The sequence below is a fragment of the Zophobas morio genome, unplaced genomic scaffold, assembly GCF_036711695.1.
Source record: "Zophobas morio isolate AGI-343-1 ecotype UQ-CSIRO unplaced genomic scaffold, CSIRO_AGI_Zmor_V1 ptg000002l, whole genome shotgun sequence".
In the NCBI taxonomy this organism is placed as follows: domain Eukaryota; kingdom Metazoa; phylum Arthropoda; class Insecta; order Coleoptera; family Tenebrionidae; genus Zophobas; species Zophobas morio.
The window spans coordinates 25,303,075-25,327,000 of NW_026972107.1; the positions used below are offsets into that span (position 1 = coordinate 25,303,075).

The following is a 23,926-nucleotide window of genomic DNA, read 5'->3' on the forward strand; positions in this document are numbered from 1 at the left end:
ACTCTGAGCCGCTTCACCCACTGTGCTCTAGAATAGTCTTTTATTCCCTATCTTACACATGATGCTCCAAAAAATTAATGTATTTTATCGATTATCTCACACATGCTCTTCTAATTTTCATGAAATTCTGGCATCACAGTTATTTTATTATTAATGTTATATTGTACATATCAAAGCTAATACATTTATCCCCACCAGAAAAGGTTCATGATGTTTTTTCAAAGGAATTTTAAATAAAGTTTTATTAAAAAAATACGGTCTGACACAATGGTATATTTTTTCGTTCTTTAAATGTTATTTAGACTTATTTTCTTGCATCCTGAATAAAAGCTGAGGTACGTACCATTCTGGCGAATGTCAAATTTCGTATTTATATCTCCTAGAATACGAAAGTACGGATGTATAATTACTGTCTATTTCTCTACTGTATTCACTGTTATGCCTTATCGGTCGATTGTCTATCTATTATTATTGATTAATTAGATAGAACTGAATTTCTGAATCTGCTGAATTGATTAGTTTGAAGTAACAAGTGCAATTTGAGGTTAGCATGAACGTAGGTACATACGTTTTTTCGTATAGCTGACATAACAAAATAAATACTATAAAAGTCAATATTCTTAATTCAATATTATTACTACTGTTAAACTGCAAATACACAAAGAATTTTTTTGTCAAAGGATTTTTTAATTCATCACTACATGATCACTTTAGAAAAGACATAATTTATGTTTAGGCAGATATAATAAATGAAATTTTGTTGAATTATCACTAAATCAGTGTCAGTTGGTGTTTTACTAAAAATTTTAGAGCAGTCTTTTGTATATCTACTTTTTTAGACAAACCGTAACTTTGATTCTGCGAACTTTGTATTTTGGAAAACGATATACTTATATATAATCACAAAACTGTTTGTAGAATTTTAAAAAAATTAGATAAGTCTCTTTTGACTTAATTAGTAAAGACTTTGTTCTATTCAATAATTTTTTTAACCATTCGATGTACAACCATTTCCAAAAAATAAAAATATCGTTAAAACACTAGCAAAATATTTATTAAATCTGGAGAGGGATAACCGTAAAAATTTGTACGTAAAGTTTTATTTACTTTTTTATGAAACAAAAGATAAAACAACATGTCAGAATTTAAATTTCAAGGGAGATTTATTTAGTAAACTTTGAGTAGACAAGAACAGATACATTTTAATTAGAGTTTGACCATCTGTACGATAATCTTGAGATACATATAAATCTCATAGTAATCACTAATCATTTCAGTATTATCGGAGACTATCTGTCTAATAAAATCATCCAACGTACCTTGACAATTCGAAACACGGTTTCGTCTTCTATACAAATCATAGATCACCGAGAAAGCATCAAATTAGGCTTTCGTTAAAATGTTACTATTCTAGGGTGTAACGCGTAGGTAAGTACTTGTAAATACACAAAATGTTGTCCTTTATTAGCGATATTTTCAAAAATTAGTTTTTATTATTAAGGCTTTCTAGAAATAACTTAGGGGAATAAGAATCAACGAAATTAGAAAAGGTAATAATAGCTTGAAAAAACTGAAAGTACCTGATATCCATCGTAAGTCCACGAAGCCCATTTCATATGACAGCTTTGCAGATCAAATGGGAAGTACTCCACGTTAATGTCACAGGACGAGCGATATATACCATGGCTTAACCACAGGACCTCTCCGGAACTGGATACGATCACATTCGTGTTAATAACAGACGACTGGAACTGAGGGTCGGCGCTAAAAATAAAACACTTTGTAAGGAGTTTATTCATTTTAATATTTCAAAAAGATCTCGATCAGCAATACGAGCACTTTGCATGGGACGTTTGGCGAAAGCATTATAAAATGCAGGCACTTTTATACGTATAAAAGCGACCGTGGAGAACCGAACTTTATTATTGATGGTAAACCTTAAATCACATATTTTTGTCCCAGAGGCAGACAACCTTACAATGTTGTAATATTAAAGAAAGGTATTTGATATTGATCGCGTCTTCCTATAAATACAAAAAAAAAATGGAAAAATATAATCGTTGTTAAAAGTTTGCAATGAAATTAAAATACCCAACAAATTCAAAGCTCTTCAATTTTATGAAAAAAAGAAATTACGTTCTACCATTCCCGGTGTGTATAATGTGAATAAATAACATTTGCCCGTGGCTATGCCACCAATATATTTCTTGTTAAAGCGTAAAATGTGTGGTGGTATTTACCATTGAATATAGATTTACCTGGGATGAGAAAATTATTTTTTAATATTCCGGAATATTCCGTTCGCAATGAAAACATTGCAGAAATTTCAAGAATAGCCGACGAAAGAATATTAATATATGTATTTTGTGCTCAGTTCTTATGCGAAGTCAAGCGCTGTAAAAAAGTCTCTCTGGACGGATTTGTATAAGGCTGCATGCTATACATCAAAGAAACAATAAAACTTTCTCCGTTAGCACTAATATTCCGTTGAGATTGACGTGTCAGAGAGTGAGGTCCTGAAAACATTGGACTCAAGCAGAGTACAACAATACATGTCGAAAGCTTGGTTTTCTCAAACAGGAAAATAAATAAAACGATTAAATAGCATAAAAAAGCTTGCTACACAGTAGTGAGTTCCTCGTTTTTTGCCATTACAGCTTCTAAATAAAATTCAGGGTAACCAAAACGTGTTAGTATTACTTTGAACCTTATTGGTTTTGCTCACGTTACCGCCCAATTACTTACAAATTCTACATGCAAACGCACATCAAATAAATAAAAGAGAGCGACAAAAACCACAAAATTTTATTTTTATTGCGACGTGCATAAACTTAGGATAAACTTAGAGGATATTGCAGCAACAAACTTCAAATTTATGTTTGCTTTTGTGTCAGCCATTTTTATTAAAATCCAGTGTGCGACATCGTTTTGAAAATTTATTAGTCACTATTTTAAACTAATAGACCTGAAGTTTAAGTTACTTTAGAGCTACCAAAGTTTTGATATATTTTTTTGCTATTTCGACGGAGTTGCTTGCTATTTCGTATCTATTTATTTTGTTTATGTCACTAGCTAAACAACTAATTTAAAATTCAAATGTAAATTTCATTTAGAAACCATTTTTCATTAGTTCGTGTTCTACTGGCGAATACTATATTTTTCGGTTTTAGTAAACAAAGTTACAAAATGCGATCGATTATGTAGACATCGTATATCATTTTCTTAGTAGAAATGATGATAGGACTTGTTGCTTCTACAAAAGCTGGATGAAAATCCTGAATAGGACTTTATTACTAATAACTAATGTTAATTAACAATATTTTTGTTTCTTGGATGTTTATTTAATATACAGCAATAAATTCATTCCGCAAGGGTAAAAAATTGAAGCGCAGGTTCTTGATGATATTCACTAATTTCGAACGGCGGAGGCGGCTGGCTACTTTTATGTTTTCTCGTCGTTTCATGACGCATAGAATATGAAAAATTAGGTCTCGTGGTTCAGTCTGTCTGCCGTCTGTCCAAATTTTTATTAAGCAGATAATCTCCAAATCTACCAGTCCGATTGTTGTCAAATTTTGTATGCATGTTAGTTGTAGAATATAAAATGCTGGTGGGATTTAAATTTTATAAAATAGCATACTCCTTCCTGTACTTGTTTTATTGATCAGATCTCTAAAACGGTACACCTCAATGTTATTTTTTGTATTACACTGCATGTGTCGGGATTGATATACGTATACTTGCTGAAATAATGTTGACCGAAACATTTTTAAATGTGTGTTTTCGTACGATAATGTGTTGGAATGCTAGACGGTGGACAGTAGCGGGGTATGGGGGATTAAAGTATGATACATTAATGACTTCAGAAAAACAAGCTCTACAAGATCTCTAAAAAATGTATAGTGTGTCATTAAAAAATAAGTGTAGAAAAACAAACAAAAAAATATAGGGTGTCAAAACGAATTTATATGATGCCATTTACCTTCTTAGGTGGTTAAAGATATTACTTATCTATATTTATTTAAATGTATAGAGTTTGCAAAATAAAAATTTCTCAAAATCATTTTTTTTTTAATTTATCAAAGAAGCGGGATTTATTGGACTGAGTTTCAAATGGGAGGTTTGTCTTGTCGAAATAACTTTCAACTAATTTTTTAATCATGAAATTGTTCTTTCTTTCTGTACATTAAGTTCTTATTATTGAACTTTTCGAAACAATATTCAAGTTAAATCTCGGATGGATATATTTATATCTAGTTCACTGCAGGGATTTTGGTAAAGACACCTCGATAATTGTTTCTCCTCTTTCACTTATAAAGTCTGAATAAAGCAACGTTATAAATTGTAGGTGGTATTAAAAAGGTTTTCACTTCACTCAAATATTTGTTTCTGTAACTGGATTGCCAAAATGAAACGAACAGAGCAAGAATTATCGGAATGTCACAAACACATCAGCTCGATCCATCAAATTCACGCTAGAAAAATTCGTTAATAACAAAATCAATTTCCTAGGTTTAATCAGTAATAAGTTAAAACAAGAGATTACATCCGAAATATTTCGTAATACAAACACGGCAAATCCCTCTCGAAGACGAAGTGCATTACGCATACGTACATTGAACAAACTACAATCATGATACTTTAGAACACCTAACGACAAAAAATTAGTCGAAAGCTATTTCAATAAATTTAACTTCCCTCGCCCTTGAAGTGCAGCAAACAAATCCAGTTTTTTTGAAAAATTATAACCTCATAATATAAAGTAAAGTTATGTATGTAATGTTAAAATAAAGATAAAGAAGCGGGCTACGCGTTTTTTGATTACAAAATGTCGTGATGACGTCATCAAAATTTTTGCAGGGACACGTATATCATTTGGATAGATGCAGTGTAATACTAATAATAACAATACCGTATTCCCAAATGTAGAGAGTCGTTCTTTATTTAATCAATAAAATAAATTGTTCATTCATTAATTTTTTGAGCCACCCTGTATAAATATTTCTAAAAACTAGGAGAGCATTAATAAACCACAAGTATCGAGCTATAATATTTTGCAGATTTCAAAGATGATTTATTCGGTAAAATTTTGAGACGACCTCATCAATTTTTTGGGAGGAGATAAACGAATAAATTTTGATTAACGGTTTCCGATAAGTACGATAACCTTAAAACGTTTGCAAGTTTTTGGAGCATTCGGTTTTGCAGTTTCAAAGTTAAACGGCAAAATTTTGTTATACATACAATTTTGATTTTATTTTTAATTTCGGTGTCTAGGGTGAAAATGAAAACTCAAAACGGATTTATACACCACAAATTCAGGAGTCTTATTTTTTGAAAATAAAAACAAATTTATTATTATAAATTTTGGAGATGACGTCATCAAACTGTTGGTGGCCATGGTTAGCCAAATTTTGGTTAGCGTTTTACCATCTACATAATTGATATTCCTAGTACACGTACGAAATTTGACAAGAGTCGGATCAATAATTTCGGTGATTGTCTGTCTAATAAAAATCCACACAGACTGCAGACAGAGAGACAGGCTATGTAATACAATGTATATTATAAATAACACTAAGCAGTGAATCCGATCCCAAAACTATAAACTAAATCGAACGAAAAAAACAGGAAGAACAACAAAATAAAGGAACATGGAAGGGAAAAAATAACGTCCATTCAAATACGAAGCATTTAGAACCAAGATTACACCACAGGAGCATACGGAAGTCAAAACACTATAAGACAACAACTAAACCATTCAAAATACAAAAGCCAACGATTATACAAAAATGGAGTAGATATCTGTATCCAATCAAAATTGCGATAAACTGTAGGAGTAGGTAGTAGGTATATAGGAAAAACGGACACAACTATATAATATCTGATCAAAGAACACCTAAACCCCAACAACAAATAGTTGGCTGTCATGTGACACATCAGCACATCACAATTAACTCTTGCAAAATTATTGTTATAAATATATACCGACCGCCATCTGGTGATTTTAATCTGTTTTGTGAAATTATTGTTGATGTACTGGATACAATAGATGTAGTCAAAAACAATGTTATCCTAAGTGGAGATTTTAACATACATTTCAACACTAATAGCATGCTAGAACTAAAACTTTGTAACACCTTAACTGAATTTGGCTTGTATCCCATCGTAAAATTCGCGACCAGGGGCAATAATACTCTTGATAACATTTTTACCAACATGCACACTCTAAGTTATAGTGTAAAGCCGTTCAATAGCCTAATGTCTGATCATTTAGGTATAGACTTCAAATTAACTGTATCTGACGCTAAGAACAAACATGTTACTTATAAGTGCCGCCCGATTACTAAACTAGGCAAGTGCAAATTATACAACAATATAAGTAAAGCTGACTGGTACTTTGTTGACGATAAAACCCTTGATATCAATACTAAGTTTACATTGTTTATAAAGGAAATTATCGACAACATGAATCTTGCCTTCCCAGAAAAAACCTTCAAACAAACCAACTATAGCAAAATGGACATTAAGTGGTTTGATGACGAATTGCGAAAAATACGCGAAGAATTATCATTTCTTGACCAGTTTCATAAAATTGTTCAAACGGACGTGGCTAGAAAGGCTAGAAATAAATGTCGACACCTTTATCAAGAAACAATTAAAATAAAAAAAGTGAACTACACCAAGAGTTTTATAGATAAATCGAATAACAAAAGTAAAGCAATCTGGCAAGTAATAAATAACAACTGAAATAAAAATTCAGTGCGGCAAACTGTGAAATTTCAAATGACGATTTTAACAAGTTCTTTACTAATATCGGGCCAAATTTAATAAAAACACTTCCTATATCTACTCAAGATCCCATTGACTTAATTATTAAGAACTGCAACATGCACTGTAATAATTCTAAATATTTTAATTTCTCAGAAGTCTCCAGTGTAGCTGTTAGAGACACCATTAGCAAACTAAAGAATAGCAATTCAAAAGATTGCTATAACATAAGCGTCAATATTATTAAATCTATGAAAGACACCATCATTTCACCAATAACTAGACTAATAAATGAATGCATAAGGACCACAACATTCCCAGACTGTCTCAAAATCGTTGCAGTGATACCAGTGCATAAAAACGGTAATAGAAACGACCCTACTAACTATAGACCGATCTCACTTCTACCAGTCTTCTCTAAGATTCTAGAAAGGATACTTTACGACCAATTGAGTAACTTCCTTGAAGATGGTAATGTTTTCTCCAATAGTCAGTACGGCTTCCGAAAAGGTCGAGATACAACCAAAGCCATTCTTGATCTCACAAGTTTTATCGGAGATTGCCTAGAGCGCGGCAGATATAGCATCGGTTGCTTTTTAGACTTGTCAAAAGCCTTCGATTGCGTCTCCCACTCAGAACTAATAAGAAAGTTATACTGCTACAATTTACATCCTCTCGCTTGCAGCATGATAACATCCTACTTGGTAAATAGGCTTCAGTCAGTAAGACATAATAACAGGGAATCGGAAAAGCTACCAGTGGTACTAGGAGTGCCCCAAGGGTCAGTCCTGGGCCCATTATTATTTCTCATTTATATCAACGATTTTCTCTTCTTTCTAAACACAAAAACTGTACTATTTGCGGATGACACGAACTTATTAACTAATGAAGCTACATTCGCAGAGGCCCTAAATCGCAATGAGGAAACAGAATTGAAGGCAACTCATTGGTTTACAACAAATAAACTAACCCTAAACAAAAATAAAACGGTTAAAGTCGCATTCACTCTAAAAACCACCGGCCCACTACCTACAGACATAGTTAAAGAGACAAACTTTTTAGGGATAACACTAGACGCAAAAATGAGGTTTCATACACACGGTGAGAACCTAGCTAAGAAAATTTTTACAGGAATATTTGCGTTGAGAAATCTAAGTAGAAAGCTTCCGATAGAGACATTAAAAGTAGCTTATTTTGCATTATGCCATAGTAATATAAGTTATGGTATCTTAGCATGGGGTCACTCAAGCATGATGACTAACATATTTAGATTACAGAGACGGGCAGTCCGAATAGTGGGAAGTCTTGGCTACAGAGATGATTGTAAGCGTATGTTTCAAAAATTAAGAATTCTTACGGTGCCCTGCATATTCATTTTTAACAGCTTGATCAATCTGACACTAAATATAAACACATACTCCAAACACAAAGACAACCATGAATACGACACACGACATAAGGAAAACTTATGTCTGAGACACATACGTTTAAAGTCATCACAGAACAGTACTCAATACTTGGGTATCAAATTTTTCAACAAACTTCCTGAGTCGATTAGAAAGTTAGATACAGTTAATTTTAAGAAGGTTGTAAAAAACTTTCTGATTAACAAAGCCTACTATAACTATGATCAGTTTCTGAACGACATCAATGTATCCATGCAATAATGTGTATCATGTTCTATATGTTTTCTTTCTTCTGTACAACTTTTCTTGATTTATTACTATCAAACATTGTAAATGACATTTATGTTATCTCTGTATTTTGACGAGTGTAAAATGTGTGTACATTTAAGCACAATAAATTGATTGATTGATTGATTGATTGAATTAGTGACCACCAGATAACGGAAGGCGACACCAACATTCTGCATAAAGACTCATAGTATCAGAAGCAATAGAAATTTAGAATCATAAGAAAACGCATAATCTAATACAATTCGTGGCGAGATTTCGCATTCACCGCAAATTATCAATAAATTAATATTCATTCTTTTCAATAACGACGTAACAGTTACTGCAGATTTCAGTCTATAGATCCACCCACTCCCCAAATGTGACGCATTCGTACAGATTCAATCCCATGACAATTTTGACTTCTCAAACATAAATAGGAAAATAGAAACACCTTATTAACCTGTAATCGTACTAGTTTTGTACTGTCCGTCCACATCCTCTTCCGACGGACCACCGACATAATGGAAAGGACACTTCCAGGTCCATACGAAACTCTATGTTTTCCAGAAACTCGGCTTATCTTCTAACCTAACCAATCATAGTCAACATATTCTTTTGTGTCATGGATAAAGAAGCCTCAGCTGAGAATCCTCTCAGTGGCCAGGTAAATAGCATTGTATCTGCCGGAGATTTAATTTAAGTGGATACTAATCTACTAATAATCAAAACTGCTTGCTTATAGACGTGCACTAAATATCCATCAGTATACAAGTTGAATCAAAGTGAAAAGGCACATCCTCTAATACCGATACAAATACAGAGCCATACAAAAATCAAATAGAGCTTTTTACGTAGGAATGAGTAACACTCACGTAGTGACACAAATGTCTAGATTAAAAGGTTATTCCTAAAGCACTTTCCTTGCCCCTGCAGTACATATAAACCAACAAATCCTGCTCCTTCGAAAAATTATAAAATTTGATTTTCCGAAATCTTATTTGTGATAACATCTATGCATAAAAAAACGTAACTTACGCTCGAGAAGTAAAAATATGATTGATTATATTTTTACTTCCCGAGCGTAAGCAAAGGAAGTATTGTAATCGAGTCCGTCGGCCGACTCTCTACTTTTACGTTTTCTCGATCTTTCATGACCCCTAGAAGACGAAGAAATAGGTCCCCCATTTCCGTCTGTCTGTCCGTCTGTCCGTCTGTCCGTCTGTCCGTCTGTCCGTCTGTCCGTCTGTCCGTCTGTCCGTCTGTCCGTCTGTCCGTCTGTCCGTCTGTTCGTCCGTCTGTCCGTCCGTCTATCCGTCTGTCCGTCTGCCGTCCCGGATTTTTATTAGACAGATAATCTCCGAAAGTACTCGACCGATTGTTGTGAAATTTTGTACTTATATTAAGAATATCGTGTAGATGGTAAAACGCTAACCAAAATTTGTCTAATCATCCCCACCACTAATGCGATGACGTCACTTCAAAATTGTACATAGTAAATGGGTTTTCAATTGTATAAAATAACATAGTCCTACACATGTAGTTTACAACTCTGAATCGACTTTTCACCCGAAACGTCCAGATTTTTGGAAAAAAAATCAAAATTATAAAACAACATTTTGAAATTTAATTTTTAATCTGCTAGCCAGAATGCTTTGAAATGTTGCAGATGTTTTAAGGCTACAAAGAGCATCATAAATCTTTAGTCAAAAAATATTTGCTTATCCCCTCCAAAAACTTGATGACGTCAGCTCAAAAGTTTGTGGAATAAATCATATCTAAAATGTACAAAATATGATGAGTCTGTACTTGTGATCTATCACTCCATTCATATTTTTTGGATTTGCATATACAGGGTGACTCAAAAAAATTAATGAATGCGTAAATATATTTTATTGATTTAATCAGGAACTACAAAACGGAATGCTCTGACATCTTGCAGATGTTTTAAGGTTATAAAGAGCATAATAAATGTTTAGTCAAAATATTTTTGCTTATCCCCTCCAAAAACTTGATGACGTCAGCTCGAAAATTTGCCGAATAAATCATATCTAAAATGTACAAAATATGATCAGTCTGTACTTGTGATCTATCACTCCATTCATATTTTTTGGATTTGCATATACAGGGCGATTCAAGAAAATAAATGAAAGCGTAAATTTATTTTACTGATTTACTCAGGAACTACAAAACCGAATGCTTCGAAATCTTGAAGATATTTTAAAATTATCATAAGCATGGTAAATTTTTGATCAAAACGTATTTGGTCGTCCCCCCTAAAAAATTTATGACGTCACCACAAAATTTTGCTGAATAAATCCTATCTAAAATGTACAAAATATGGCGAGTCTCTTCTTGTGATTTATCACTCCATTCAAATTTTTTCGATTTGCATATACAGGGTGACCCAAAAAAATTAATGAATGCGTAAATTTATTTTACTGATTTAATCAGGAACTACAAAACCGAATGCTTTGAAATCTTGCAGATGTTTTAAGGTTATAAAGAGCATAATAAATTTTTAGTCAAAATATATTTGGTTATCTTCTACAAAAAACTGATGACGTTTGCCGAATAAATCGTATCTAAAATGTACAAAATATGATGAGTCTGTACTTGTGATTTATCATTCCATTCATATTTTTGGATTTGCATATGCAGGGTGACTCAAAAAAATTAATGAATGCGTGAATTTATTTTATCGATTTAATCAGGAATTACAAAACCGAATGCTTTGAAATCTTGGGAATATTTTAAAGTTATTATAAGCATGGTAAACTTTTGTTCAAAATGTATTTGTTCATCCCTCCTAAAAAAATTGATGACGTCACCCTTAAATTTTGCTGAATAAATCCTATCTAAAATGCAAAAAATATGATGAGTTTGTACTTGTGATTTATCATTCCATTCATATTTTTTAGATTTTCTTAAGAGGTGGTTCAAAAAAATTAATGAAGTCAATTTATTTTATTGATTAAATTAAAGGCAACACTTACTATTAGTATTACACCCTAACCAACCCAATTTGGTAGACACAAAATTTGTTAAAGGAAAAACTCGGTTGAAACATAAGGGTAGCACGCTTATTTACACCGACTTTAACATTACAGACCTGCATTTGTTTTATGCGCTCACTTGGTTCCGCGAATGTGAAATAGACATGTTTATAATCAACCAATTGTGAATTTCACCGTCAAGAATTAAAATAAAACCCAATGTTTTATATAATAAGCGGAAGTCGAAGCAATAAAACCGATGGTCGTTTTGTTTACAGTTTCTCTGTTTGACTCTCACGTATGCTGTTACGCCTGTCATCTTAAATTAAGAATGTTTATACATACACGATTTTCAGTTGCCTCTGATACGTATACGTGAGTAAATTGTTTGGTTATTTTATTGATTATTACAAATCAATATTCAAAACGACCCAATTCATTTTCCCGAAATTTTGAGAATATAATAATTTTATTCTTAGTATTACACTACATCTATCCCAACTGATATACGTGTCCTTGCAAAAATGTTGATGACGTCATCGCATTTTTTTTTTAAATTCCCACTACAAAAATGTAATGAGAAAAAAAACACAATAGGCATGCAGTCGTCAAGTTTCCGACAGCGAGGGAAGTACTGTCTAAACTCTTTAGACCAATTTTTTTAGAGATTCTTATAGGGCTTGTTTTTCTGAATGCTTTAATATATTAATGCACTCGATCACTGTCTTTGATTCGAATGCATTATGTTACACAAAGATATTCTGTTGAGTTGTTTTTACTTGGCTGGTACATACGTCGGAGAAACTAGTTGAACGGTCGAACAATTGCTCCAAAAATATAGATCCAAGGCTGTACCTGAGTTTCAAGTGAGTTTTTCCATTGGAAAATGCTCCGGTCAATATTTCAGTAAGGACGCGTATGTCAATTCCAACACGTACAATGTATTAATAATAAAAGAACTGGAAACACCGTCGGGAATTGACCCGTGGTTTTTTTACAGTTCCCCATCACAAATCCATGAGTCAGCTACGCATTATGAGACTGAAAAAGAGGAATGTTTAAACAATAAAAATTATATTAATAATAAATAAAATGAAGGCGGATTCCTCAATCACACATGCAGTAGTATATTATTTTACAAAATTTAAAGGTGTTTACTAAGCAAAATATTAATTTGACGTCATTATAGTTGTTGGTGGGGATGACAAATTTCGGTTAGCGTTTTACAATCTACATGATATTTTTAACTTACATATAAAATTCGACAGCAATTAATTCAATACCCTGGGAGATTATCTGTCTAATAAAAAGCAACACAGGAACCGAACGATCTATTATCCATCATGACTTCAATTAGACACTTATTTAACAATTAGGGAGGAATCTATTGTTTAATTGTCAGGGGAACATACTTATAGTTTGAGCTATAATTGTAAAGGAAGAAGACGAAACTGGTGCAGTTTAAGAAATAAATAGATATACTCAAGTAAAGCAAAACCATTTTAAGACCAAGCAAAAATGCACCATTTACACCAACACATTGCAGAAGAACTTTATACACTGTAATGTTACACACCTTTACACATTCTTTTACTTTCCAAGAGTGGTCAGTTGATTAAGGTGTTGAATGTGTGTAAGTTGAAGTCTGCTCGCGTGAGTTCGAATTCGATCGATTATAAAGCAACATTTTGCAATTTAATTTTGAATCTTCAAAACCGAATGCTTTGAAATCTTGCAGATGTTTTAAGGTTATGATAGGCATGATAAATTTTTAATCAAAATATATTTACTTATCCCCTTCAAAAAATTGATGACGTCAGCTCAAAATTTTGCCGAATAATTTTTATTGATTTAACAGAAACTACAAAATCGAATGCTTTGAAATCTTGGAGATGTTTTAAAGTTATCATAAGCGGTAATTTTTTTAACAAAATGTATTTGCTCATCCCCCCTAAAAAATTGATGGCGTCACCTCAAAATTTTGCTGAACAAATAATTTCTTTAATGTACAAAGCATGATGGGTCTATACTTGTGATTTATCACTGCATTAATATATATTTAAGATTTGCTTATACAGCGTGTCTTAAAAAAATTAATGACTGACTCGATTTACTTTGTTGTTTAATTCAAGAATTTCAAAACTGAATACTCTGAAATCTTGTAAGCAATTTTTTTTATCAAATTAAGAACGAGTCACCCCATTTTTCCGAAAATGTGAAAATACAAACGTCTTTATTTAATAAGAATTATAATAATGATATTCAGAACATTTTGTCGATTGTAGCTTACTACTTATTAGTTTTGATCCTCTATTTTGAGGGGACGAACTCATTCAAATCAAACTAATTTCTCCGTGACATTCTTCCGATGTATAAACATAAACATTTTCAAGTTGTTTTTTTTATCGAGGGTAACCTAAGAACGTATAGTAATGGAGTCCATCTGGCAATTTGGTACTTTCATGTTTTCTCGATATTTCATAACCCCTAGACAAGGCCGTAGCTAGGGAGAGGCTAGGGAATGCTGAGCCTCCTCTATATCTATACAAGTTATAATTAACCAAATGTGAATTACAACATCGAAAATCAAAATAAACGAAGTGTTTTATTCAATAAAAGGAAGTCAGAGCAATAAAAAAGTCTGGACCGTCGGTATTGTAATCCGGTTAATGCAATTCGTAGAAAACATCTTTTAGTTTAGTTTCTGTTTCACTCTCACGTCTACAGGTTGATAAGTGTTATCGCTATTTGTCTTAAATTACGAGTACCATAAATGATTTTGAGTTCAGTCTTCAGTCGCACCTCTGTTATTACATACGGCAGATGTGATTAAATTGTTTCGTTAGTTTATTGATTATAAATGACTATTCAAAAATAGCAATAATACAATACTTTTAGTATTAGTATTACAAGGCATCTATCCAAACTAGTAGATGCGTCCTTGCAAAAATGTGGATGACATCAACACAAAATTTTGTAATAGAAAAACTCACTTATAACTAGAGAGCGGAAAATATGCAGCAAAATTTTGAGAAATATGATCATATGATATGCACCAAATTTATGCAAATATGCAGTAACTTTCTTAATATATGCAGAGATATGCAGTTGCATATGCTCCAAAAATTAAAAAAAAACAGCTTAATAAGCGAACTAAATTTATTTAAAAAATACAAAAACAGGTTTCCGGAGCTTACGTTTTATTACAAAAAATACATAAATCACATTGCATTACATTGTTTAATTACATCTCACTAACACATAAATCACGTTTTTAAAGATAATATTCTTATACTAAAAAATAAATATAAACAGAACAAATTAAAAAATAGTAGTGATCCACTATTTAATTACTATTTTTGTAACAATTTATTTTTAAATATTTTTCGAAATATTCTAACAAAAAGTTTTTCCGGTGAAGTAGGTACACAAACCTCATTTGACATACACCTGTTAAAACTTTTATGACTTAAGCGGCGTAGGCCAAAGCACCCTTAAAAGTCAAACTGGCTATTGTAAGCTTTGTGGACCTGAACCGCAAGATTATTACTGTCCATTGTTGGCATAATGTAGTTGTGAACTGAGTTAAGTAATACAATAGCCAGTTTGACTTATAAGGGTGGTTTGGCTTAAGCCGGTTAAGTCATAAAAGTTTTAACAGGTGTATGTCAAATGAGGTTATTTTATATGTATTTGTAAATAGAAAAACTGCGTACTACATCCACAGATGTAAAAATACTTACCGGTTTAGGGCAGGCGCGACAAAACACAGTTTGTTCTTGAAGAATAAGTTCCGGAAAAGGTTTAATCCATAAATTAATTTGAGTTATCTTCGACATATTGATACACCTGTTTCCCTTTAAATGCTTTCAATACAAACTCACGATGAAATATAATAGTATAACGTCCCTTCGACGTACCATTAATATACTTAACTAACGAACAAAAATATTGGGAACGAACGGTGTTTCCAAAAGTAATTAGGGCGCGAATTTACCTGGAAGGATAGCTTAACACCCAGTGGTGGTGTCTCCAAACTACCATAAAACCCAAACCTTTTCTAGTTATTTGAAGCTCAGGACAATATTTGCAATATGATTCATAAAATCTCATCTTTCCAGATAAATGCCGATAGAATGACAATAAGGTATTTTTTTTCAAATTAGCACAAAAATTGATAAAAATGCAAAATATGCACCCGTTCCGTGAAATATGCAGCAGAAGGCAAATATGTGCAAATATGCAATTTCTTTATAGCTGTATTCATTTTTAATTAGCATGATTCGTTCACATATTAAATATCAAGACTTATATGCAAAAAATAACGGATATGCAAATTTCATAAAATCCGCTCTCTACTTATAACAAATGGTTGCGATTGTTCTGCTAGTTAAGTTAAGGCTTGGCCTTTCGTTTGGACCCTATCAAATCAAAATGACAAAGTGTCATAGGCTTGGTCTTCCTCCTAGACGTTATCCTAAAGATAGCTGAAGTTCTTTTACACGTATTTTAATATTTTAATTTTATGTATTAATGTACATAAGTATTCAACTTTCCAGCAAAGTACAACGTTTTTGTTAAACCCAGTTAAATATTGTCCTATTAGCTTGTGAAGTCCTCAGACAAGCTTTGCTGTCGCTAAACATTTAAATTTCCTTCCTGTATAATTCTACAGAAAGAAAAAAAAATATTTCAAAATTATTGATGTATTTACGCAGTGATGCCGAGATGTCTACTTTGCTTGAATGTAGACCCAAATCCGATTCCTGTTGAACAACATAAATATACATAACAGGTAAAATAAGATATAATCAGTAATCACTCACGCTACGGAATGAAGTATCATGATTCACAAGTGGCCTCTCACTACAACGTGAATCTTTTGTTAGTGGCTTCCTACAGAGATAAAGTTTATTGGCTTTGGAAAACCTAGACGTCTAGGCTTAGAATCCGAAATCAAATGTGAGGTAAAAAATGTACCAACTTAATCGGTCTAAGTGTTCTGAGAGAAAGTTTTTTAATTGTTTAACATTTTGAACCGATTAATAAAAACTATAGTTTATTTTAAAAGTTAAAGGGGCTTGTAATTGCAAAGCAAGTTTTTAATTAATTTTGCTATGCCACTTTTCACTTGCTTTTATAAAAATTGTGTAACACAATATAACTGACATTTCAGTTTTGTGAAAAAATTTTCTCTGAATAACTATGAGAAGAAACTGTTTTGTAGCTGGAAAAAGACAATAAGTTGATTCAAAATTAATTGTTAAATTTATGTTTTTAATATCATCTGAGATCCCCAAAAAACATTTCCACGTTTACGTCCTGCAGTCGTAAAACAGAGTCAATTGTTGGAACGTAATTTAATGGACAAGTTAAAGGACTACACTTTACCTAAACATTAATGTGGACCAAAATACAATCTGCAAGCGAGGGGTATCACGAAACTTCTAATAAGCATTCAACTCTCTAATATACAATTTCTCGATGTCAAAGAGGTGAATATTTCCTTTGATGTTAATGAATCACGGTTAGATGAGTGGACGTTATAAAATACAGAATAACATGTTTTTTTGTTCACCACATCTACCAGAGTTTTAGCAAAAATTAATTAAGAAATAAATCGTGCTTCATATTCGTTCGCAAACTTTTTGCAGTACAAATATTTACATATTTTGGCCTTTTATGCGCGCTTACTGTTCTCATAAACACTTCGTCTTGTACGCTCTAGTTTTCTCTGCAAATTATTTCCTAAAATTATAAAGCTCCAACTTTTTAAACCTGCATTTCCGTAGTTATTACTGTGAAAAACTTGATTGTGAAGCAGCTGTGCATTTTAATAACAAATATAATTATTCTGCATGACTTCCGCGTAAAATTACCAATTCAGTTTTTATGAATTTTATGAATTTGGTGGATGCGCCGGGTCCACGATAAATTCGTTTCAGATTAATCAAATTACTAAGCACGTGATTGTTGCTGTTCAAAACAACTGAAGCATAAATAAAAAAGGAGTCAAGCTTGTCAACCGTGCATTTTTTAGATACGTCGATACCAACAAAATTTCGAAGCCCCCAGGGGTTGGAAACCCGGACGCATAAAAACTTTCGGTCTACTCAGCGTTCTGTTTAGACTTTGTTTCAAATAATTAATTAGAGTAAATCATTGCTCGTTATGCTAAGGCGGCCACCAGTTGACAATTCAATTAAATTGAAACCAAACAATTGCAGACTCCAGTTGTAAAAACTTGACATAATGCTGACGATCAATTTAAGCACAAAGAAAATAATGAGGCAAATAATCTTAATCATAATTTTATTACAACCTCGGGAATAATGAAAATGCTTATCCATCTACTACAGCTAAGCCAAAGATCACCATTAAAACTAATTTCTGCTTTTAATGTCGCAGGACGTCGCTTTAAATTTTTAAAATTCTATTTTATTAGTGTAGATACCAACAACTTATTTCTATTATTTATTTACGTTTTCACTGTCGTCAAATGTGTGACATTTAGATTAGAAAACATAAAGGATAACTTTGATATCAAAAAAATCACATATCTTGATAACATCAACGAAATTTTACCGACAAATTTGGCATTATCAGGACGTGTAATCCCTAAATTTTACCAAACTCTCGAAAAAACTAATAATATAATTTCGTTTTACTACCCATAAAATAATCCAATGTACTCTTAAAATTGAAAAGCAATTATTTTTGTAATTTTGGAGATTATCTGCCTAATACAATTATTAATAATTTATGTATAAGACGGTAGGCAGGTCGAAATGAAAAACACCTACTTTCCAGGAAAACTTAAAATTTGTCCAAATTGCCTACCAGTTATCAATTTTATAGTAAAAAGTGTGTATTATTTACAACTTGTCCCGAAAGCACAGTCCTGTTTGTATAATTCTACACATTATTTTTCACAATTAAATAGATGTACGTAACTGCAGCGGGACTAATCCGTTAATCCTCCCAAGCCCATGTAGTAAATTTTAATAACATGTAAATTGCAGCGAATATTAAAATCAGTTACCACCAGTTAGCCATTACTCAAAACTCATTTTCTTCATCTTAGTAAATCTGGTTCTGTGATGGTTCTTTTGCAAAATAGGGATATTTCCCAAATCAAGAAGAATGATATTTCCAGTAATGCCCAATATACATATAATTTTATTGCATTATTACAAAACTAATAATATGTATAACAATTATTTTTCACTTTTTCAAAAGAAAAATCGTTATTACAAGTAAAATTATTTTTTATTTTTTAGAAAAAAATGACGAACCGCATCGAGTAAATGCAGAAATCTGCTGGAAGAATTCTTGGCTTCAGTTTTTTGGGATTTTCGTGGGGTAATTATGGTTGTCAGCTTGAAGAAAAACAAATTCGTAACTGGAGAATACTATCCCATTGTATTTAGTATCGGAACTGGCTCTCCCCGACTATTATTTGTTTCCTCAAATGAAAAAAAAAATTTCTTCGAACGAAGAAATACTAGGGCCTATGGGGAACTGGTTTGCAGAGCAAGAAGACGTTTTTCTTATATTATATAATATATAAGTATTATGATATAAGTATTACGACCATGCGCTATAATGAGTTTGAAAGGGGAATACATTGAATATGAAAATAATCTCGTTTTTAATTAAGAATTTATGAAAATGCCCTCGTACCTTAAAACATAATACAGAATGCTCCGTTCAAGAAAAATGACAAATTGTGAATCAAACCTTCAACATACTTAAATACTGGTGCGATAACGCATTTTAATATAACACAGAAAAATATTTCTACATAAAAGTAGAAATACACACCTCAAAAAAATTAACGCAACATTTCAAATTTGTTAATAACAACTGAAAAAATTTAAAAAAAATTCTAAAAAACATGCCTTATGATTAGTTAGAACGAATTTTGTTTCATCTACGCAAAAAAAAAGTTCCTTATCATTTGTAACTGGTGGATCTATTAAAAGAAAGAAAGTATCTTATCATGGTACCCTTATATCCAATTCTAAATCACATGTTTGTGAAATGTTTGAAGTGAAAACGTCATTTTCGCTTATAATGAATGTTCCTAATCGCATTACGTGTAATTTATCGAAGAAGCGGTCATTCGGGCTGTAGCTTTGATTGAAGATGGTTAGATCCAACGCTATGTGGCCAATCTGCTGGGCGTTGATCGTTCGACCATTTCTAAACTAATGCAAAAGTACCATACTACTGGAAGCATGAATAGAAGACTAGGACAAGGTCGTAAACGGAAAACATCACAACGAGACGACCGATTTTTGCGCTTAACAGTACTCAGGTCGCGGTACTGCACAGCAAAAATGCTCCAAAAAGAGATTTTAGCTGCCCGCGATGTGGTGCTGAGTACTCAAATGGTATGAAATCGTTTGCGAGAAGTTGGTATACGTCCAAAAGTACCCGTCAAAGCACCCTTGCTCACCAGGGCACACAAGGTAACGCGTTTAAAATTTGCGCTAAATCATCAGCATTGGAATGTCGAGGATTGGAGCAATATACTGTTTGCAGACGAATCTCGTTTTTGCCTGTATTCCTCAGATCGCAGTATGCCGATGTACAGACGACCTGGTAAGCGATATTTGCCTATCAATATTCTTCCACAAGTGAATTTTGGAGGAAGCTCTATAATGTTTTGGGGTGGCATTTCCTACACCGGACATACTGAATTGGTGGCGCTACCAGGGGCTCGTTTAACAACTACAGGGTATATTACCGATGTTTTGGAATCTCATGCTATGCCCTATGGAGCCTAGATTGGGCTAAATTTTACATATATGCACGATAATGCGCGGCCTCATACAGCCCACATTGTGCAACGATATTTAGAAGAGGTTGAAATTCCGCTTCTACCATGGCCAGCCAGGACTCCCGACAGGAACCCCATTGAACATGTATGGGACTATGTGAAACTGAGGATAAAAGAGCGCAGATTGGTTCTTGGAGATCTTAATGCCATGTAGAATACCATCGTGCAAGAATGGGAATATCTACCGTAAGAGTACATTAGGGGTTTAATCGAGAGTATGCCTCGACTAATGCAGGCTGTTATTAGAGCTAGAGATGGAAATACTTCGTATTAATTTGACTTTTGTTTGTGTTGAATTGTTATTAACATTTAATGGCTAAGATAAAAGACCAACTTCTGGTAGTAAATTTTGTTTTTGCTTGTTTTGTCTTTATTTTACTTCACTATAAACGCTACAGTCGCCTACAGGCACATCTCTTATAGTAAATTCGCAAAATCAACGTGTTGCGTTAATTTTTTTGAGGTGTTGCGACGAAATTCCGGATGGGACGGGACGGACGGTCCGGTGACGGTCCGGAATCTCGCCGATAACGTATGGGGTGGCGGCGTACTTGGGTGCCAAGCTTTGGGTCGACTAGTATCGCTGATGTCAGAAACACGTCTGGTCGACCAAGCTTATGCGGCTACCTTCACGCCGCCGGGGGTGGCGCCTTCGGTCAGGAGCGACGGTCGCTCGGGCGCCAGCTCCCTCTCCGGGGGAGGGAGCGCCGGGGTGCTCTAAAGCCGGAGACACGGAATTCAGGTGATGAGCCGCCGCGAAAACTAGAGAATAATAAATAAAACGGCGAGGATATCTTATAACAAAATAGGGTTTATTCCCTGCCACCAGCTACACGTGCTAAAATAATAAAACTTACGGCTAAGCAACTTAAATAACTGAATTGCTAACTGCAGAAAGGGGATATATCACATTTTTCAAAATGTTGAGGAAATGAATAAAACGTCTCAGATTTTTACAACTACTTGTTTCCGATCCCCGTTTTCAATTGTCGGTTCTCTATGTTCTCAGTTATCAACGAGTGTTGGTTAAATGCATGTTTTCTTTTTTGGGTCAATTTGGCTGTCAAATTTGACACTTGGACATATCCCCTTTTTGCAGTAAAATGAAAAAAAAGGTAAAAAAAACACAAAAAACAGCTTTATTTCAGTTATAATTTTACACAAACATGTTATATGTATATCTGACTAAAAAACTTAATCATTATCGCGCTCCTGTTCTACAGTTGGCCAAGTAGCAATCTCCTGCCAAAATGCGTTATAAGCGTCTGGGATAAATCGTAAAGTGTTTGTTATATCCGTCATTTTCTTCTGGCTGATGGCTAGTTTTTCGGGATACGCTTGTGTTGTAGGAAAAGCCCAATTCTTTTCTGTATTTCTCAATCTAAAAGTGTCTGTGAGTAAACCGTTTATCAGCTCTCGACAAACAACTTCGCTAGGTGAGGAAATAGTTATCTGATGAAAAGAAGCAATCGCAAATGACTTTTTCTGACTGCGTGGTACGCGCTTCCCGTAAGACTCATTACTTAGGCATGTCTTTTTGTAAAATCTTGACCACCAGCTTTTAAAATCATAAATCATATCTCTAGAAACCTCAACAATTGAAAATTTCTGAGGATTCTTTGATGCTGCAGAGATTATTTGAATGTATTCAGGTACTGTGTAGAATCTTTCAGCTCGGTTTAGCTGCCTTTTAATAAGACCAAAGTCTCGATCACAAGGCATGAAGGAATGCCCTCTTATTGGGAAAAATATTTCAACCTTTTCAAATATTTTCAGTTCTATTAGGCTCATCACAAAGCGAATCATGGTGTTGTTTTTATTTTGACCACAACAGTTGTCGCCAAAAATGTAAAGTTTTTTAATTTTACGTTCAGCATCTTGTTCAAAATAATGTTTAAGAAAAGAACATACATCATTTGCTCCCTTGCCGGCTTCTCCTTCGTGGTAAACATAACACGTCATTGCTTTCGATTTGAGATTATGGATTCCGAATGTGCATACTGTTAGCTGGCGATAATAATAGATATCTTGGACAGGTATTTGTGGTAACGAAACATTAGCCATGTAGTCGATGCAAATACCCAGAGTATCGTCATTTTGCTCGCACATTTTTTTCACAGAATCTAAGGTTGTATAAAATTTCTTACTACGTCGTTTATGTACCAAAAGTTCAGCCACCGCCACTCTCTTAGCATTATCATTTAAGGTTTCGCTTTTTATTTTGGCATTGAGTTCTTCACAGGTACTGCAAGTGTCTTTGGCTGGTCTACCGAATCTGAAATCATAGTTTTCCTTAAAATATGACCAAAAGAATTTATATGAAATGCGGTCATTTGGAAATTTTTCTTTAAACATCTCGTACATGGTCTTTACCGATAATTTGGAATCCAGATATCGCATTTCTTTGTTTGTGTAGTGCGATATTTTTACCGGGTAAGATTCAATATGGCTACGGATGTTGGCGATTACAGTTCCTTTTATAGCATTACCACTCACATTTTTACCACGCATATCTTTTGGACTTTTATTGTTTTTCAAAAGCAACACCAGACGTTCGCAACGTTTTTTAGTCACTCTGTGGATTGACAAATATGCTTGTTTGCAGACACCTATTCTATGATTCCCGTTAAGTACAAAATATTTTACAGTCAATGATTTTGGCTTTGTGTTAACAATGCCAATTTTTCCCCGTCTCCGCGAAACAGGCTGAGTCTCTAATAGTCTTTGTAGATGCAAGTCTTGTTGATCTTTTGTGTCCATATTGCAAAACAGTTGCTGCATATTAAGTTTTTCGTTATCAGTAAACTTCGTCAAACATTTTTGATGGCAACTACAAAAAAATTCGAAACTGGCAATCATAAGACTTAATTTGCTAAGCAATAACTTACCATTCATTTCCAGCAATCACTTTTGCGAATATGGTCTTTCCAGCATAGTTAACGTGTTGCAAACCATGAAGCTTTGCCTTTTTAATAATGTTTCTCTTATAACCTTCACTATTCACTACACCTTTTTTCCTCTTTTTAGGGGTTTCAACCTCACTGTCCGAACTAGAACTCATTTTCTACAGTTTACAAGTTTACAACTCAATTGAGGTTAAGTTTAAGTCGGATATCCCGCGCAAGACGTTGAGACCACGGTGTTTACTGCAGAAAGTTGATATCTCCTGGACATATCCCTTTTCTGCTGTAACCGTAAATTTCATCCGCTTGTAGCCCCGAGCTAAATCATTAAACATGGTCCGTTTTTGCAGTGAAGATGTGTTTAGACCTCTAGAACACGATTATGTACGAATGTTATTGTGGTAAAAAATGGGACATGTCCCCTTTCTGCAGTTAGCAATTCAACTACAGAACGGTTTTACAACAGAAAAAGAATTAAAGTCCGGCACGGTCGTTCCTCCTGGGCGGCGACTTCCTTCAGGCCGAGCTCCTCTTGGCTCTGGGGGCGGCGACCTTGAATCTGGAAATCGCGCGAAGACGGTACGGCGACCCGGGAGGGGAGCGCGGTGACGGTAACGACGCGTGCACGACGGTGTCGACTTTCGAAGGTGACAAAAAAAACGCGGTGACGGTGACACGGTTTTTCGCTCGGGGGCGGTGATTCCAAAACCGGTACTAACACGGGCAGTCGACCCAAAA

At 33.8% G+C, this 23,926-nt stretch overlaps 1 protein-coding gene across 2 annotated transcripts in view; it reads right to left on the reverse strand.

Annotated features, from left to right (window-relative positions):
• LOC135131485 (neuronal acetylcholine receptor subunit alpha-10-like) overlaps positions 1 to 23,926 on the reverse strand; it is a 189,190-nt gene that overhangs the window by 105,795 nt on the left and 59,469 nt on the right. For both annotated transcript variants that reach the window (XM_064059269.1, XM_064059260.1), the window contains exon 4: positions 1,581 to 1,764. In XM_064059269.1, the coding sequence (XP_063915339.1) occupies positions 1,581 to 1,764 (184 nt within the window). The remainder of the gene's footprint in view (positions 1 to 1,580; positions 1,765 to 23,926) is intronic.